Genomic DNA, 15,354 nt, shown 5'->3' with positions numbered 1-15,354 from the left:
ATACCCCACCCCCAAATCCAATTGGTTGAGACTTGAGAATCGGCAATAAAACCCTAAAGCCCGACCTCGTCTTTCTCGCGACGACGTCGATCTTCAGAATTCACAAAACTGCTTGGGCTTGACAGATAAGGTTGCCCGTCCTACCCGCCGGTATTCAGGTCCTCTCTCTTTTCCTTTTTGTGGCCAGACTGTTGCATTCTTTTACTAAAAACGGTATTTGGCATCTTGTAGTGTTCTTCTTCTGATGCATTTTTTGTTTGGCTTCTTCTCAAATTGACTCTCTTTTTGGCTCCTGGATGGTTACAATTCGCGGTTCTAGTGATTCGAAGAGTTGAATGAGATTGATGCTATGTGATTCCCAAATTTGAAAGTTGCGGCAGTTTTGATGTTCGTCTGAGTGAACTGGGGGAGTGAGAGCGACGAGTTTTGAATATATATATGGTTTGAATGTATAGGGAGTTCTTAGAAATGGGTGGATACTGGGAGGGGTTGCTACAGGTTCGAAAGGGCATCGGAGGTTGATGGAGAACTGCAGAGGACAAGAAGAGTTCTTCATTGGTTGCTTGGGAAACGGAGAGGAGAAAAAAATTATGGGAATTGTCTTTATTTTCTCTGTCTGCCCGCGTTGTAAATATTGAAATGTTGCTTATACATGTTTGGCTGCTGCCTCTCTGTTGGATGTGCTTTTTTTTTTTTTTTTTTTTTTTTGGCTTCTGGTAGACTTGTTTCAATTCAAATAACTATTTGCCCCGTTTTTTTTCCTTCCCAAGAACATATGCATATTGCAAGTTTGTCTTCTTTTGTGTTTTTACATCAAGTGTATTATTACTTATGTTTGCAGGTTCAAGCATCCCTCCTCTCCACCTCACTATGTTGAACCTCATGCGGGCTACCCACACCAGAATCCCCCGCCTCCGCTTCTTTTCACAATCCTCCGCTGCCGCTGCTCTTGTCGAAGAAACTCCATCTGTAGCTCAGGATAATACCCAGGTCCGACTCACTTACCTAGAGGACTTCCCCAAGCCCGATCCTAAGTATGCAGAGACCATCCTCGCCGTCCCTCGGGCTGCCTCTGGCTCCAACATATCATCCAAAGAGCGGAAGGCAGGGCGCGTCCCCAGCATCGTCTTTGAGCAGGAGGACGGCCAGCATGGCGGCAATAAGCGCTTAATCTCCGTAAAAACCAATCAGATAAGAAAGCTCGTGAATCATCTAGGTCGTTCCTTCTTTCTCTCGCGCCTATTTGATCTTGAGGTGCGGCCAGAGTTGGCTTCCGATGAGGTCATTGAGAAAATTAGGGTCCTGCCCAGATTGGTAATTATTTTCTTTTTGATTGATTGATTGATTGTTCGAATTCCTTGTATGCTGTTAAATTGTTGATGGTTTGGTTCCCATTTATTAGTTAATAGAGACTATTGCTAATGGATTCTTTGTAGTAGTTATTTCGTTGATAAATTATATGGTTGCTAGTCACAATGTTGTGGAAGGGAAGCTAATGCCTTTTCTGGGATTTTGAGTTTATGTTGGTAGTTCCTTAAGTGAGCTTGAGTAAGACGGAGTAATCAAGTAATTGATAAAAGACACTACAGTTTTGGTCCTTCAAATTTTGGATATGGAAACTGAAATGACTGCCAGGTAGTTGATAAATTATCTTGTTCCTAATTGTAATGTTGCGGAAGGGATGCATGATGAAGAATGACCTCAGTTCTTGATTTTCTGATTGTATAATAAGTTTGTTCGTGATCTTGAATAGAAATGTTTATGTGCTGGGAGATATTTTAGGATAATAAATTGACTAAAAAATTTGATGTTTAGGGAGAAGTGAGAACCTATGCTTTTAGTTGAATAACTTACCAAAGTTTAAAACATCTTGATAATAATACTAATGTTTATAGGATTTTGCTATTTATTTATTTATTGCAGGCTTGACCCAATAAGCCTTAGTGTTTACAGCAGTTGTTTTAGCTTCTTTGATGAATGTTTTGTCTCGTGACATTTTTTTCTGATACTGTCGCAGCTTCATCTGCATGCTGGCACAGATGCTCCACTCAATGTTACCTTTATTAGGGCACCTTCCCATGCATTGTTGAAGGTTGATGTTCCTCTTGTGTATAGAGGAGAAGATGTGTCCCCTGGACTTAGGAAAGGTAAGCAAAAGTTAAATAGCTGAAACATTTGCTTTGATGTTCCTCTTCCATGGATTGATTTAATTTCTCTCAATTTTCCTAGATTTTTTTTTTAATCTCATTTTTTATGTTCCCTTTTGATGAAAAGAAAATAGTGGGTTGTGCTGCTGGGTTTTGGCATATGAAAGTATGCTTTTGTACAGTTCTTTTTTGGGCAAGTAATTAACCATCTGTTGGATAAGCGTAGCTTTTATATGCCACTGATGTTGTCTTTTTTCTCTTGAATTGATTGTTTTCCCTCATGATATGCATGTGATTGTATATATATCGAATGGCAAAAGAATTATTGATAAGGCAAAAATGCTGGTGCAATTGATATCTGCCCTAGCAAATGTGACACCTGAACATATTTTGCATTAAAAAAATATATTTACAACGACCACCCCGGAATCCATGGAGAAAGAGGATTTTGTACAAATTTTTATTTCTCAACTTAAAAACACAGTATTCAATGAATTGATTTCTAGAGTCATTGATGTTTTATAAGCAAAACAGTAGTCAATGGAATCATAGTCTTACATGTGTACTCTATGGGATATGCTTGGTTATATAGCACAGGAGTCATTTTTCTGAAGTTATTTATCAGACAAAGTTTGAATGTTCTCTTTGTGGAATATTTTCTTGGTGCCATAGTTGGCATCATGTAAGCATACAAGAATTATTCTCATGTTTTCTTCCTATATAGGCATTGTAATGTTGTTGTTTTTTGTTTTTTGTTCTTTTTTTTTTCCTTCCTAATCTACGGATGTGAGTTAAACTTGACAGGTTCTTATTTGAACGTTATTAAGCGGACTGTCAAGTTTCTTTGCCCAGCTGATATCATCCCTCCCTATATTGATGTGGATTTAAGTGAACTGGATGTTGGCCAGAAGTTTTTAGCAAAAGACCTCAAGGTTCATCCTGCTTTAAAGCTTATTCGACCGGAAGATGAGCCTATTTGTAAGATCATGGGAGGGAGGGTTTCTGACCAGCAAAAGAAGTCTAAATAAACAATTACGGTCAGGTTTTGTTAGAGATAAATTTAATTACGGTTAGGTTTTGTTAGAGATAAATCTTGGGGGCCGATGAATTGTTGTAGCAATGTCATAGCAGCGAAGAACAGCTCTCTATGTAATGTTGGAGTGACTTCTTTTCTTTCATTTTTCTCAATTATCAAAGAGAATCCCTTTTGTTCTGTCCTGTTTTATATTTTCTTCATGTGTTATGATAAAGACAGAGACTCGAATGTTTTTGTTTGGTTAAATTGTTTTCAGAAAATGCTAGATACTTTGTTCTTCACACACACGCGCCCCACACCAGTGGTGGATCCAAGAAAATAAATTGAGGGGGCTTGATGACGCTATTGCAAGTAGCGTCATTGTAAAAAAAAGGACAATTGATGTTACCTGTAGTATTGAAATGAGAAGATTAAACTCTAGAAATGATAGTTGTTACCAGTCAATTCAAGAGAGATGAACTTGTTGATTGAAAAGTCGCTAAGACATTGCTGACGCAATCAATGGAAATTTGATTGTTTTCTTCATTTTCCTTCCACTTCACTAACCCTTATTTTTATGATTGAATCTCAAATTATTTCACGGTAAAGAAGTCATTTTGATTGTAGGACCTTCCCAATCTTGTTTGGGTTACTTTAGGGGTCTTACCAACCCCCGAGTGAGGGAAAACCCATTCCATTTCAGTCTCTCGTTCAGCTTTGCATTGCTCAACCCACAAGCGAGGAAATGTTAAAAAGTACGAAAAGTCCCACATAGATTCGCTAGGGGATGATGTGAAGTGATGTGGTATCTATCTATCTATCTATCTATTACTATCACTAAAATTGTAAGTTTAGACGTGATTTCGTGGCGAGTCGCGGTCGTTTTTTTTACTCTCGCGAGTGGCCTTCGTGTTGTGCTGTAGTTGTGGATCAAAAATGACGTCGATCTCCCTTGGGTCATACAGGTGTGCCAGTGAATGAATAAGACAAAAATCTATCATCCATCTTAGATTCATGTATCTGCCTTTTTGCAAAGCTTCTTTGGACAAAGATCTATCCTCATTTTGATTCATTTATCTGGGTTGTTTCGTAGATTTCAGGTGCATTCTCTTCTCTCCTTCCCCATCTCTTTTTCTTCTCTGGCCATCGCTTCTCGACCAATCTTCCAACAAAAATCAAGAGACGTAACTCTGAGCTTTCAGGTGATGATTTTACAATTCGTTTTGTTATATTTTGATTTCTCTTTGAGGTGATGATTTCATTTTTGTTATAAATTTGGCTTCCGTTTTCATTCGACTTCATTACGATTTCCATTTTTCTCTCTTATCGCAGGGATCTACCTTCTTTGCCGCCTTCCTCAACAAGACTATCTATTCAATTGAGTGAATACTTGTTTTTGCTTTGCAGTCTATCTCTTATTTGGCCAATCACTAAATGAAACCAAATTTTGAATTCCATCAACTACTTTCTCTATCTGCAAGCAAGGAAAACAAGTGGTATAACAGCAAATACAATGGAGAAAGGGCAAACGAATATTGGTTTTGAAGAATTTACGTATGGAGGCTCAAATGTAGGTATGTCTCCAGATGAATTTGTAGTTAAAATGTTTCCATTTAGTAGCATGTTTTGACTGTGTAAATTTCCATCTTTTGCTGTCAAATGGTATTCCTCTCTCATGCTGCATTCTGCAAGACCCCTAGACAGCCTAATGAAACATGTAAAACTATTAGTAGTTGAGGGTAATTGGACTTGACTCGGAGGTGTAAGACCAGTGGGAAGTTATGACATTCTGTTTCATATTAGTGGTTATGATACTCTCTTTTGTTGCAAAAGAGTTAGCTTCTTTGCCTCCCATTACTTGTGTGATGTGTAAGAACAGATATATAGTTTTGATTTTATACTCCTGCTTCTTTTGTCGTCCTCAAATTTGATGAAGTTTTGTTCTCTTCCTCTTCTTCTTTCGTCTACTTCTATATCAGGTCATAATATTGTTGTTTTATCACGAGATGCCTAAGTCCTTCATTGTTGATTAAACAATCTGGTAAGAGAATCTTATTTTTCTTTTTTTTGGCAATATTGGCAAGGATAAAGTTCCACTCCATCAACAAGACCATCCTCTTTGAACTCATTATGTTTCTTGCAGATGAGACCAAGATGTGCTGGAGATGAACTATGAGAGAGACTTTTAAGATTTTGTGGTATTCTTACAAGAAACCTGTGAAGTCTAAACCACTACTAATATTGTGTATGTATATATTGTTATTAATGGCAACAAAACTTTCTATCGTCTCTTCAGGATGCTTTCTTCAGTCGACCTCATTATGTTTTCATTTTTTCTCTCTCATGCAGGGATCTTCCCTCTTTGACACCTGCCTCAGTAGTCGATCAGGTTAGTCCTAACTAAACTCATATAATTAATTAGATGATTCTCATTTTATAGTCCAAATACACTACTGAATTCATTGTTATTAATCATTTTGCAAAGGAAATGGAAAAAAAAAAAAAAAACATCGTTGAGGAAAGGAATATTAACAACTGCTAATAAACATCTCCACAAAAAAAGTTATGAAATCTGCATTTGAAGTTCATTTGTCGTGCTGGTGCGTTACTTTTCATTGTTTGTGGTTTGTCTGATTTTAGTAAACCCCTGCTCAAATGCAGGTTTATCCCACCATCTTCAACGGAAGACTGGCGATTCTTTCAATTAAGATGCTGCAATGAAAGAGGAAGCACAAACTTCTTCTAATCTTGAAACACTTGCAATGCTGATCATCACCTTAAAGCCACGCTGACATTTGGTTCAACGCTTCAATGGTGTCTTTAGGCCTCTATGTTGCTCTCTGTCACATGTGGCCAACTGTTGAGGTGGTTTGAGACATCTCTGGTAAGATATATGCACCAGATATAGGATATTGCAAGCAATTGTTACTAAGCGTGTGGTTATCCAATAGATAGGTGCAGGAGCCAGGACTTCAACAACGATTTTGTAGGCATACCAGAGATTTATCACTTGAAAGTCGAGAACATAAAATTTGTGATTTCGCTTTCTTCTCCATTACCTATTTCATATCTTTTTGCGCGATAATCAGGAAATCTGTAAAATCTTTTTGCGTTATAATCAGGAAATCTGTAAAATTATGAAATTACTGATGTCCCACCGCAATGCGCGGGTTGTCAACTAGTTTAAGTAAAAACCCAACCTCTCATTTGAGAGACGCTTTTTAAAGGACAAATCCGTGCGAGCGTAATACCAAAATGGACAATAGCTCACAAAGGGGAGTTGGTTTTGGACTATCATATACGGTGCTCTCACGAGTATTCCATTTGGTTCATTCATTATAATAAAAAGAGTCATCAAATCTTGAAACACATACGTACATAAAAGAATTGGATGAAAAATGAAAAAGAATGAGCATCAAACTTTACATCGTAAGTTCAAATTTCAAGCTCTTCTAGAGATTTTGTTGTGCGATCCCCGGTTGTCCCAATCCTTTCAATACCTGAATAGGGGAAAAATTAGAATGCCCAAGTAATGATCACTGTCTGCTTTACCAGCAGCATAATACTTCATAGTCATAGTTCTGTTTGAGACTCACCATTTTTGCTTCCTCCAGTGCAGCTTCCAGTGCCTGAATTTTCTGCCACCCAAAAACAGTGAAGTAATTCAAATACTTGTATCACATTCTAAATTGATGAAATCAAGAGGCATGAAACTTTGAGCAACTCACTGTTTTGGTGTCTTTAAGAGCAGCTTCCAGTACCTGGATCTGGTGCAATGCAAGCTTATCCGTATGTTCTGAATGTTCACCGTCAGTGTCTCTTTTGGGGATAATGTCCTTCATAGTGTGATCAAACCATGGGTTCAATCAGTTCATTCAAACATTAAATGTTCTATTATACTCCATTGGAGGACAACATGAAGAAACATTCAATGATCAAGTTGCAGTTTTATTCCCATCAATCAATCCATTGTTGGAAACTTGTGAAGTCCACCTCATAGGTTCTTTATCATTTATTCCAATCTAAAGAGAGTCACTTTTAGCACAGAGAAATGTAGCCTGTCCTTAAGGACCATATAGTTCAATGAATCAACAAGTGTTTGTAATTAATGAAGCATAACATATAGTATTCAAGATGTTAAACTATTTATTGATGTCAATGAAGTAATAATTATTAAGGTTGCTGCCATGTTGCTCACCAAGGCATCCTCTGAAGCCATACCACCATATTCTCCACCATTGTATAATTCTTCCGCGGAAACTGCCTGCGATAATCAAATATCACACACAGCTTAATCGCATACAGAAGATCTAATATGTAAAACAATTAACACCAACGACTAGAATGTGGAACAAAGAACTAAAGTAAAAGTCCTTCAGTTTTGAGAAATTGACCTGAAGCAGTTCTATAATTTCAGGGTCGTTCCAGGGTCCTTTGTCGCTTAACAGGCAACCCCCATAATCAGAACATGTGCAATTTCCACCAAAAAATGTTGGCAAATTACTATGAAGAGAATCAAAGTAATTTTAAGAAAGTTAGAGGCACTAATGAGTAAATAAATTTGATGCTTCATAGATACTGTTGATATCAGAAAAAAATATGCATCTACCAACCATTTATGCTAATTCAAGCAGACACACTCAATTGCATAAAAGATGCTACCTTGGATCAATAACTTCGAGCAGGTTAGGGAGGTAATTGTATCCCAGCACCTGATTTTGTGTCATATGTTAGAATAAGAAAATAACTTTCCTATTTGAGAATAAACTCTATATAAAAGCAACCTGAGATAAGGTACATGCAATCAACGTTGATGTAACAGAATCCTTACCCGAATCTTTGCTAATGTGCGAGCATCTATGAGTACCTTGAGAACTTTCCACACCATCATAAATCCAGATCCAGCATTGATGATAAACATGCGATGTAGAGTCTGCGTACAAATTACAAATTCTTACTGTAAAATGCTTTCTTGATGTAGCCTAGCTCGATGTTCAACGTAAAAAAGGAAGTCCTAAACCTTGAAAGGATAATGGTATTTTGCTTACCTCAGGGTAGTAATTGCTATCAATTCTCTGAATTTCCATGAACAGATATCTTGCATTCTTTGAGAAATTAGAAATTCCCTGAACAAAAAAAAAAAAAAAAAGTTGTCACCTTTCCGGGTTTTATCACAATCAGGTCATTACCACATGATGCTTACCACTCCTTTCACATCTATGATGCTTGTGGTTGATGCTATATGACTCTTCGCTGCAATTGAACAAGCAGGGTATCTAAAATTTAATGTCTTCTCTTGTTCAGCAACATGATGCTTGATGAATCTTTCAATGGTAGTAACTTCAAGTAAACCATTTTGGTCTACCACTACCATACCAATCCTTTCAATGTACACTGGTCTACCATGTTTATCGACCCCATGATATCCATGAGGATAGTGTTTCTTTGCCGCATCATACTCCTCAAAATTAAATTCCTAAAATATTTTCCAAACAAATGAGAAATTAAAGATGAATGTAGTACTTCAAGTGAAAATGTTATCTGTGTACTGCTTAAAAAATAAGTAATAGGGAAAATATAAATCAAAATTGGAAGGCAACATTGTGAGGTGAATGAAAATTGAGCCTCCCTTTGAAAGAAAAAGTGACGGGAATAACTCAACTAAATGAAATCTAGAAAATCAGAAGCCCCAACATTAAAGAACAAGAACAGGATCACCATAGAAGAGATGCATGAAGCTTGGAAGTAACACAAACCGAAAGTTTAGTAAGAGTCTATAGTTATGAGCTTATTGTGCTATTACAATAGTGTTTGATAATACTGAACTTTCAGAATGAATTTGAGAAACAAAAAATAAGTAATATTTGTAGTTCTTTCTAATTCATTCACCCTAGAATGCAAAACATAGAGATATTGTACAAATAGTCCCAGAATCCAAACTTATCAATTTTGAATATCTGTCAACTCTGAGCCAAAAAGAAGGAAAGGGTTAGTTTAGAGCTTCACCTCAGAAATGGCATCCACTCGAAAATCCTCACGCCACTTGAGGTAATTTAAGAACATTTCTTTGGATTTTGAAAGATCGAAATCCCGCATTCGTAGAAATCTGAGATCACCAAAATGAAGTACAGCAAGACACCATAAACAACGAACCAAATAGGTACATACAATATGTTGAATTGTGCTTGTGCATCATCTTATACAACAATTAAAATCTACATATCTGAAAAGGATACAATCTGAATTAAGCAGTGGCACCAAAGAGCATACCTTAGAAGGGTGTGATAATCATTGTGCTTCGGCGGTAACTGACCCTCAAGAAAAAGCAATTCACGGAAAGAATCAACAATTTGTTTATCGTTTTGAGCAGGAATTCCTTCAAGGACTAATTTCAAGCTCTGGCTCCTCCCTCTTCTCTTCAACGAGTCTCGAATCTTGAGCGGATACGATAACATTGCCTTGACACCTGAAGAAGGATTTTTCTCTTTTGGTTGAGGGAGAAGAAAATGGGATTCAATTGGTGGATGTATTGATTTAGTCCTCTTTTTGGTACGTAAATCAGAATCCTTGGAACTTGATGGTTTCTCCGCTTCTGCTTCAACTCCTTTGGATATGATTACATCCCCAATACTGCTGTTCTTTGACCTAAACATGTCTGATTAACCCTACAAACTTCAATTCCATGCACGTCAAGCAAAATCAGGATAAAAATGACGAAAACGAAATCGTTTAGTGCTTCTTTTATTTGCGACTGAATAGACCCAGAAGCAGCAATGCAAGGAGCGGCAAAGTTGAGATGACAAAAAGTAAAATTTAACAGAGGGATGCTTGATTTATTGGAGGGAATTTGAATCTCTAGAACGTTTGGGCTCGAAGAAATCACGAAAGGCAAGGAATCCATGATTTCTTCACGAACAAAAGGAGGAAGGAAGATGCTGCCTAGTGCTGCTAACCTCTCAAAATTAGGGCATATTTGGGTGACTTTCAAATGGAGTTTTCTGTCCATAAACTGGGCTGGAAGCAATTGGGTTTTGGAAATTTGATGCTTTTCAGAAGTTTGACAACAATTCTTCAGGTAATCCATTAATATATTAGTTATGGACAATGGATTGAGCGTCTGATTTTGCTCGGGAAAATGGATTTCCATTTCCATATTAGTTTCTCTTTCTTGGGAAAGTAGGAGGGATTTGGCTTCCTTTGGGGATGAATGATAATGGTCTTCTCATACTACTGTGCAACTGCATCCATCAATCTGTATTTTATGATAATCATAGTCATGATGGCATCATGTTAAAATGTTAAATTACACTTGGACTGAATATTTTGACAAGTATTTGGGTTCGAGTATTTAGATTTATTTGTACGTGTCTTTTCTTATGATAGGGAAGCGTTATTTATAAGATCATATGTATCTAATGGTATTGTGATATTATTTGATGAAAGTATCTATTTGGGGAGTAGCGTCTTGGAAGACAACTATTAGGTGAAGGTGATGTTTAGAAGGCGATTAAAAGACATGAGGCGTCCGGAGGAAGAATGTTTGTCAAGTGTCATAGAAAAGTGACAAGAAAGTTTGTTTTATGGAAAATATATATGCATGTTTTAACTCACAGTATAAAGGAAAAGTAAGTAACAATATATAATGATATGTTTACCTTCCCAGTTGGGGGGTCATGATGTAATTATCATGTCATTCACACTTCAAACCAATTGATAATTGATTTCGTAAGTGGGGAATCAGATGACAATTTGAAGGGCGCCAGGCGATTGGCAAGTTGCAAATTGGTGTAATATTGGGCAATTGTCGGGTAGTTGTCAGACTGTGGCACTCTGTTATAGGCGGATGTCAGATCCCGGTTGGTGTAACGTCTGTTGTGAGAAACATGTGTGATGTAAACTAGTATGACGTCTGATAGGTGTCAAGCTGCATGACGTTTGGCGTGGATGGTTGGTGGGTCGCGGGACCCTAATCTTGATGGATCTACAAAGTTAGATGAAAGTATTGGGCTTGAACCCATGTTTTCAAGGTTAGTGAGCCAGAGTGTTTTAACCTTTTATGGATTTGTAATGTAAACTTAAATGTATTGGGTTTGGGCTCATGTGTTTTGAGGTTAGTGAACCCAAATTATTTTTGACCACTACAATTTTCTTTCAAATCAAGCTTCATTATCGCAGTGAATGTCAATGTTGATAACATGGGGGATGATTTATTCTTAAGACACATCATCACTTTCTTCCTGTTTGGCACAGCAGAAGTGGCAGCGGATCCGCTTCCTCCTTCCGCTGTGCGGTAGCTTTTTGGCGTGGGTCCCACGCCAAAAAGCTGCAGTTTTTTTTTAATTTTTTATTATTTAATGATTTAAATATAAGTATATTTTAATAAAAAGTATAAATTAATTAAAAATACAATAAATGTAACAAAATTTATTTGATTAATTAAAAAATAAAATAAATGTAAGTTTAATTAATTTGATTAATTAAAAAATACTTAAAATTAATTTTAAATATTTAATTTAATTTGATTAATTAAATTAATACTTAAAATTAATTTTAATAAGAATTATATTTATTAGATTAATTTTGATAAAAAAATAAAAATTAATATTATAGTACTTTATTTCAACAATTTTTCCGCTAGCGTCAGTTTTTAGTTCACCAAACACCTCACAGCATATTTCACAGCTTAAAGGTCAGTATATTTTTCACAGCATTTCCGCTAGCATTGAAAATTAAGATTTCCGCTGTGCCAAACGGAGCCTTTGTGTATTAGTGAGTAGTGATGGTGCCCGTTTTGTTTAGTTCTTGTCTTTATATAAGCCTTTGGTTCTTTAGGGTTTATTAATAAAGACATTGGGTGCATTTGGTAGTGTGTTTGCATTTGTCAAAACGCATTGTTTGGCTTGAACGTATCGCGTTTGAACAAAAAAGTGTTTGAACAAGTGGTCATTATGATATCATCGTATCGCGTTGAGATCGAAACTGAAACTAGGAACCGTTTCAGTATTAAAAAAACGAGATTTTTTCAATTTCCCTCACAATCAATTTTATTATTTCATTTATATTTTGTAAAAATAAATTATCAAAAATTAAATAAATATCAATTAAGAATATCCAATTTTACTCTAAACTCGTCACAATATTTTGTAGTGACGTGCTAAACACTTTTTGTGATCACAAATTTACAACTCACCTCACTTCACTACAATTTCACAATTTCAAAACTCACCACAGCTCACCTCAACTCAGTAATTCAAAACATAACACACTCAAAACATAGGACCTGGTGTTCTGTCGTCCCTTTCATGTACTATGTCTACTTGATCATGAAACTTCTTTTCTTGATCTTTTGCTTTTAGTGTGGTTCTTTGTTATAGAGAACAAAATTTGTTTCCTCGTTTCCTTTTATAAGTTGTAGAAGATTTGGTTTGAATGAAATGCAAAGGGCAGGAGGTCGACAACTGCTATGGAAATTGAGATTTTATGATAGCTCAAGGATCCCTTTTAGAGCTGACGACGAACTATCGGAACGTTAGTGTTCCAAAAGGGATCGAAAGCCATGCAAATGGGCTTTAAGAGAGCACCAATAGCTCTACACAAACGAAAGCAGTCTTTTACTCTCCTATCTAATCACATTAGTACAAACATTCTCGTCGATAACAACAGTGTTAACGAAATCCCTCAAACCCAAGTTTCTGAATCATGGACCACTCTTATTCTGGCCCTTTCGCAAGGTGGCTCCAGTACAGAGCTGGTCTTGTACAAGGCCACCCAAATGCTCAACTTTGGCACCAAACCAAACGGCTTTGCGCTGACTCACCTAGTTCGAGCTTCGACTGACATGGGATTGTACTCTTATGGCCAACAGCTTCAGAGCTATATTCTTCGATCTGGGTTTGCTTCCGATGAATATGTCTCCTCTGCTTTGGTCAGGTCTTATAGAAGGTTTGGGTCATTGGAAGATGCTCACAAATTGTTTGTTGAAATTCCCCAACCAAGTGTGGTTTGTTGGAATTGTTTGATTTCTGGGTATGTGCGAATTGGACAGTTTAGTAAGGCGTTGCTTTTGTTTCTTCAGCTTGATGAGTCTGATATTTGTGCAGATGCTTATGCATTCACGGCCGCTCTTGCTGCTTGTGGTAAACTGAGTTTGTTGCAGCTTGGCGAATCAATTCACTCCAAAATCATAAGATATGGTCTGCAAGATGGTCTTGTTGTAGGGAATTGCTTGATTGACATGTATGGAAAATGTGGATGTGTTGAAGAGGCAATTGGGGTCTTTGACAGTTTGATTGAAAAGGACATTATTTCTTGGAATTCAGTTATAGCGGCAACTGCTAGGAATGGAGAACTGGAACTTGCATTCTCGTTTTTACATCAAACGCCCACGCCTGACACCATCACGTACAATGAACTAATCAATGGCGTTTCTCAATTTGGCAACATAAATGATGCTGTTCACATTTTATATAACATGGCAAACCCGAATTCATCTTCCTGGAATTCGATTGTGACAGGATACATTAACAGAGATCGATCACGAGAGGCATTGGAGTTTTTCATGCTTATGCATTTGAATGACATTGAAATGGATGTGTACACGTTTTCAGTCATCTTAAGTGGTATTGCCAGTCTTGCAGCTTTGACATGGGGAACGTTGATCCATTGTTGCACGATGAAGTGTGGTTTAGATTCATCTTTAGTTGTGGGGAGCGCTCTAATTGACATGTATGCCAAATGTGGGCAGCTGAAGAATGCTGAAACAATCTTTCAATCACTGCCTGAAAAGAATTTGATTAGTTGGAACGCAATGATCTCTGGCTATGCTCAGAATGGGAATTCCGTCGAAGTGATTGAGCTATTCGAGAAATTGAAAATGGTGAAGGACTTAAAGCCTGACTGGGTTACCTTCCTCAATGTAATAGCAGCATGTTCGAACAGTGACGTGCCCTTGTCGAAGACAATTCAGTACTTTGAATCAATGATCAAGGAATATGGGATTGAACCAACTGTTGAGCACTGCTGCTCTATGATTCGGCTCATGGGACAAAGAGGGGAAGCGTGGAGGGGACTGAAAATGATCTACGATTTGAGTTTCGGGTCATATGGGGAGGTCTGGAAGGCATTGCTGGGTGCTTGTGGAACTTGTAGGGATATGAATGTCGCAAAGATTGCTGCTGCAAAAGTGATTGAATTGGTGGGTGACAGTGATCATGTTTATGTGATGATCTCCAACATTTTTGCATATTATGGTAAATGGGGAGATGTGAATAGGATTAGAAATCTCATGAGAGTGAGGGGAGTGAGAAAAGAAGTTGGTTGTAGCTGGATTGAGGTGGAAAGTGCAGCCTCACAACCATCCCTGTCCAGATGATGATACTGGTATAAACAGTGTAGACTTCCAATTATGCAGGAAGTTAGAGAGGACGCCCTTAGATACCATGGCATAACCTGCCCTGTCAAGCAATGTTCTATGTAACCCATTGTCTAAACACGCAGACCAGTGTGTACTTGTTCACAAGAGACTAATTGTAAGTCGATTCTTAAATTCCCCAAAACTCAGGGCAACTGGATCTCTTAGACTTTTACGTTGTTTCGAGGTGGCCCTACAAGTCTAAACCAACATACACGTTTCGTTGTTAGGTGGCTTTCGAGACCTCATGCATGTTTCGTTACAATGCTCAAATACATGCAACTAAATCAAGCAGCATATGTTGAATTAATATGTATATGACACGCTAAAAGCAGCCAGGAGGACAATATGAATAAAATGTAAGCCAACTCTAAAATTGTGAACAAATTCCTAAACTGGTCAACTAGATCCCTTAGATTTTTACATTATTTCGAGATGACCCTACAAGTCTAAACATTTCACTACTAGTTTGTGTTCACCGGTTATTCAAAGAAAAAAAAACTCCAAGCCAAAACCAAATCGATTGGTCGATTTTCTTAAAAAGTTTACACATTTCTCCACTAAAAACCGAACCGAACTAAAAAAACTTACCCAAAAACCGACTGCTTAGCCGGTTAAATTCATGTAAAAAAACCGACCAAAAGCAACGGCGAACAATCCCTTTCGGGAGCCCCTACACATTTCATCACAATGCTCAAATACATGCAACTAAATAAAGTAACACATGTTGAATAATTATGTATTAGCAGCCAATACGACCGAATAAAATGTAAGCCAATTCT

At 37.3% G+C, this 15,354-nt stretch overlaps 3 protein-coding genes across 4 annotated transcripts; 2 read left to right on the top strand and 1 right to left on the bottom strand.

Moving 5' to 3' along the window:
- On the top strand, nucleotides 1–3,429 carry LOC119980345 (50S ribosomal protein L25). 2 transcript variants are annotated; one of them, XM_038823010.1, is made up of 4 exons: nucleotides 1–158; nucleotides 320–1,314; nucleotides 2,018–2,147; nucleotides 2,952–3,429. In XM_038823010.1, the coding sequence occupies exons 2-4, from the start codon at nucleotides 832–834 to the stop codon at nucleotides 3,173–3,175; spliced, it is 837 nt and encodes a 278-aa protein (XP_038678938.1). In that variant the 5' UTR covers nucleotides 1–158; nucleotides 320–831; the 3' UTR covers nucleotides 3,176–3,429. The 2 variants fall into 2 exon arrangements, with proteins under 2 accessions (XP_038678938.1, XP_038678939.1); XM_038823011.1 differs by having other exon boundaries at nucleotides 6–158; nucleotides 842–1,314.
- A 3,023-nt stretch (nucleotides 3,430–6,452) lies between these two features.
- On the bottom strand, nucleotides 6,453–10,314 carry LOC119981395 (phosphatidylinositol/phosphatidylcholine transfer protein SFH11). Its single transcript, XM_038824485.1, has 11 exons — nucleotides 9,433–10,314; nucleotides 9,169–9,268; nucleotides 8,366–8,638; nucleotides 8,211–8,288; nucleotides 7,994–8,095; nucleotides 7,825–7,874; nucleotides 7,557–7,665; nucleotides 7,361–7,426; nucleotides 6,891–6,998; nucleotides 6,759–6,800; nucleotides 6,453–6,662 (listed from the first exon to the last, which is right to left on the bottom strand). The coding sequence occupies exons 1-11, from the start codon at nucleotides 9,813–9,815 to the stop codon at nucleotides 6,615–6,617; spliced, it is 1,359 nt and encodes a 452-aa protein (XP_038680413.1). The 5' UTR covers nucleotides 9,816–10,314; the 3' UTR covers nucleotides 6,453–6,614.
- A 2,359-nt stretch (nucleotides 10,315–12,673) lies between these two features.
- Nucleotides 12,674–14,717, top strand: LOC119980831 (putative pentatricopeptide repeat-containing protein At5g47460). The gene has a single exon (XM_038823627.1). The coding sequence runs from the start codon at nucleotides 12,719–12,721 to the stop codon at nucleotides 14,531–14,533; it is 1,815 nt and encodes a 604-aa protein (XP_038679555.1). The 5' UTR covers nucleotides 12,674–12,718; the 3' UTR covers nucleotides 14,534–14,717.
- The last annotated feature ends 637 nt before the right edge of the window (nucleotides 14,718–15,354 follow it).

Source organism: Tripterygium wilfordii, chromosome 16 (genome assembly GCF_013401445.1).
Source record: "Tripterygium wilfordii isolate XIE 37 chromosome 16, ASM1340144v1, whole genome shotgun sequence".
Taxonomy (NCBI): Eukaryota; Viridiplantae; Streptophyta; class Magnoliopsida; order Celastrales; family Celastraceae; genus Tripterygium; species Tripterygium wilfordii.
The sequence above is the reverse complement of the archived record's forward strand: the minus strand, read 5'-3'. Positions and strand labels throughout refer to the sequence as shown.